At 57.3% G+C, this 3,246-nt stretch overlaps 1 protein-coding gene across 1 annotated transcript; it reads left to right on the forward strand.

Annotated features, from left to right (window-relative positions):
- The first annotated feature begins 10 nt into the window (after positions 1-10).
- H310_02443 (hypothetical protein) lies at positions 11-761 on the forward strand. Its single transcript, XM_008865949.1, has one exon. The coding sequence runs from the start codon at positions 28-30 to the stop codon at positions 589-591; it is 564 nt and encodes a 187-aa protein (XP_008864171.1). The 5' UTR covers positions 11-27; the 3' UTR covers positions 592-761.
- The last annotated feature ends 2,485 nt before the right edge of the window (positions 762-3,246 follow it).

The following is a 3,246-nucleotide window of genomic DNA, read 5'->3' on the forward strand; positions in this document are numbered from 1 at the left end:
CCAGCCCAGAAATTTGGTCGATCGAACATGGTGGAATCGGAGACAGTGCCAATCGTGCCTCCGTCAACCGAGTCGGTCGCGTCGGCTCCACATGCTCGCGGCCTGGTGCGCATCTTGCTGCAAATGGAAGGGGCCGCTTTGATGGTGGCTTGTATCGTGGCGTACTATCATCTCCAAGGCAATTGGTGGGTGTTCGTTGCAGGGTTTTTCGCTGGCGACCTGCTCTCGGTGGGGTATGCGTTTGGGCCTGCTGTCGGCTGTGTTGTGTACAATACGTCGCACACTCTTGTCGGGCCGACAGTGGCGGCGACGCTGTTCTTCCTGTGGACCGAACACACCTGGCTGGCTTATGTCGCATGCATATGGGGTGCCCACCTTGGCTGGGAGCGGTCCTTGGGGTACGGATTACGATACCCAGATGGCTTTACGAGCACGCACATCACCGTCGACCAAGACCCCGTGGAGTACCTACAGCAATTGATGGAGCCCGCGAAGCCGGCCAACAACGTCGACCCCACCACGGCACTGTCGTCGACGGCAGTGCCCAACTACCAGTCTACGACATCGCCTGCGCGAGAGGAACGAGTGTAACAAGTCGCAGCTCCTTCGCTCTTGGACTTTGACGACAGGCCTTCGGTAGACCACGTAGCCGTCTCCTGCACAAATCGAGTACATGTCTCAAGATGATGCAGGGGAGCCTTCTTCTCCGTGGCGATACTGCAGTGCTATCAGTAAATGCACGTTGTGACCCCCGAAAACGTTCCGTGCTGGGCGAGAAGGCTCCGCTGCGTAGGTCGTGTTGGCCCTTGCGTTGGCCTTCTACGTTGCTAGACCGGATTTCACGATCGTGGCGCGAATACAACTCCAACGATACTCAAGGTAGACCGGTCGCCACTCGATCAAGACGAAGTTTCATCTCTGCAAAGCAATCACAAACATCTTCTGAACAAACTGTTGCCAAGCACGCAAGCTTTTCCACATCCAAATCCACCCCTCCGATCTCCTACCGCTCTTCCGCGCACATGCACAGGATCGTAGCCCGTTCATCCAATTCGAAGACGACGGCAGCCGCCTCGGACGACCCGATCACTGGCCCGTACACTCGCCCATGGAAACGATACGACGTGGGCGAGTTGCCCAGAGTAACGTGCCGATGGTGCCATGGGGGGGAACCTGTGGGGGCAAGTGATCGCTCGTTTGGTGAACTCTGCTGGTTTGTCTCGCTCATACAGGTGCCTTCTCTGTCTGATTGATTCTTTTGAATGGCGATCTGCGCTGAACATGCTTCTGTTGTTGACGTCGTTAGGCCCCAGACTTGGCAACGATTTGCACGTGGGCATCCTTGCACAAAAGATGCCAGAGTCTACTGCTCTGTCGACGTGCTCAACCGACGTGGAGGCACGTACGACTCGCACTGTCGGACACCGTCAGCGCTGCTTCCACGCCTTGAACGAATCGACCTGTCGACGAATGAAGCGGAATTATCGTTATGGTCGTTGCCGACGACGTCAATAACAGAAGCATGTTCAGCGCAGGTCGCAATTCAAAAGAATCAATCAGACAGAGTAGGCGCCTGTATGAGCTAGACAAACAAGCAGAGTTCACCAAACGAGCGATCACTTGCCCCCACAGGTTCCCCGCCCAGCGATCGGGTCGCCGTCGTCTTCGAATTGGATGAACGGGCTACGGTCCTGTGCAAGTGCGCGGAAGAGCGGTAGGGGATCGGAGGGGTGGATATGGATGGGGAAAAGCTTGCGTGCTTGGCAACAGTTTGTTCAGGAGATGTTTGTGATTGCTTTGCAGAGACGAAACGTCGTCTTGATCGGCCCGTGATCACAGCGCGTGCGACTTTGCCAACTACCACTATGTTGCGGCTACACTCCTCAGCCCGCTGTCGCGGAGGTTGCGCTAAGCGTCAAGTGTACAGGAAGATACTTGCGCTGCGTCGTCGCCGTTCGCAAGAGTCGGTACACGTCGCGGGGGCTGTGCTAGTCACGGCGGACGTAAGAAGTGAAAAGATTCTGGGTGCGCCAAGGCAGCATCGCGGCGCTGGGCGCAAGGGGGGGCACTATGCTCGAATTCGCGTGGCATCTCGTATTGTCACGTTGGGTCGGGAAAACATGCATGCGCAGAGGATGCCTTGCGTACGAGCAGTACCCGTCCACCGCCAAGGTGCCGCCCATCAACGCCCGCGTAGTGGGAAGGAGAAACGGATCACTTGGGCCTTAACGCTCATCTCTCTGCAGCAAATACAAGCCTTTGACACCCCGCCCAGGCCCACAAGCGGGGCGAATAGTGCTAGAGTGGACTACACCCGGTTTATGTTGTTACGGAGACTCTGGATTTGGTCCTTCCGCCAGGACCGGTGCGGCCGGGGGTGGTTCCGTCGCAGCAGAAACTCCAGCACAGGCTGACCTGCCCATGAACTCGAGGGGGGGGCGTGTGGAGCCAGCGAATGAGCGCTTGAGACGATCGTCAGTCTGGATGTGCTATCGCCAAACGTTGTTTTGCTACCAGTCCTGTGCAGTGCCGACTACCAAATCGCGATGAAGAAGCCGATCGACCTTCGTGCGTACAGACTGTCGCATCCTTGCTCGCCCCCCACGCATCTCCACCTGGAGTTGGAACAAACTTTGAGAATGCCAACTGTCCCAGATCCGATGCAGGGTTGCGATGCTGCCGATGTGGTGCGTGGAAGAACGCCCGTGGAGGCTGGTGAAACCAGGATAACCCAGACTCAATGCACCCACGTATGTCCACCTGGCACGAATCCACCAGGGTGGCGACTTTTTCTAGAGAGCTTCCACTTGAGAAGCCATCGCTGGACAGCCCCGAGTTTCGCCAGGCGCGCGCACGACGTCAAAGATACACTCAGCTTCGCTGTGGCGCGAGGTAGGCGAAGTTTACCTCCTCTTGGGGGGGATCCTAGAAGCAACGCGCTCACCATAGTTGAGCCAAGTCGACGATGCGGGCTTTGTCTGGGGGCGGCATGACAGCGAACGTGTCGAGCGGGAAAAAGCATCCTTTGAAGATACGAGAGCCTTGGGTCCGCGCTCTCGTCTGGCCTCGCTAGCCCACTCAGGTGTCTGTGCACTCTGAACAGCCCCGGTGTACTAATTAAGGCAAATGTGTGCAGATCCGGACGAGCGCCGTGTGTGACATCCGGCGGCCCAAGGGTTTGGGACACCAGCGGGGACGCGGGTTGGGAACGTACCATGATATGGGTATATTGGATCTAGTCCCAGG

Source organism: Aphanomyces invadans (genome assembly GCF_000520115.1).
Source record: "Aphanomyces invadans strain NJM9701 unplaced genomic scaffold supercont1.3, whole genome shotgun sequence".
NCBI classification, from domain to species: Eukaryota; Oomycota; class Saprolegniomycetes; order Saprolegniales; family Verrucalvaceae; genus Aphanomyces; species Aphanomyces invadans.

Coding starts and splice junctions, on each gene's coding strand:
- H310_02443 (XM_008865949.1), top strand. CDS start 28: ATGGTGGAATCGGAGACAGTGCCAATCGTGCCTCCGTCAACCGAGTCG.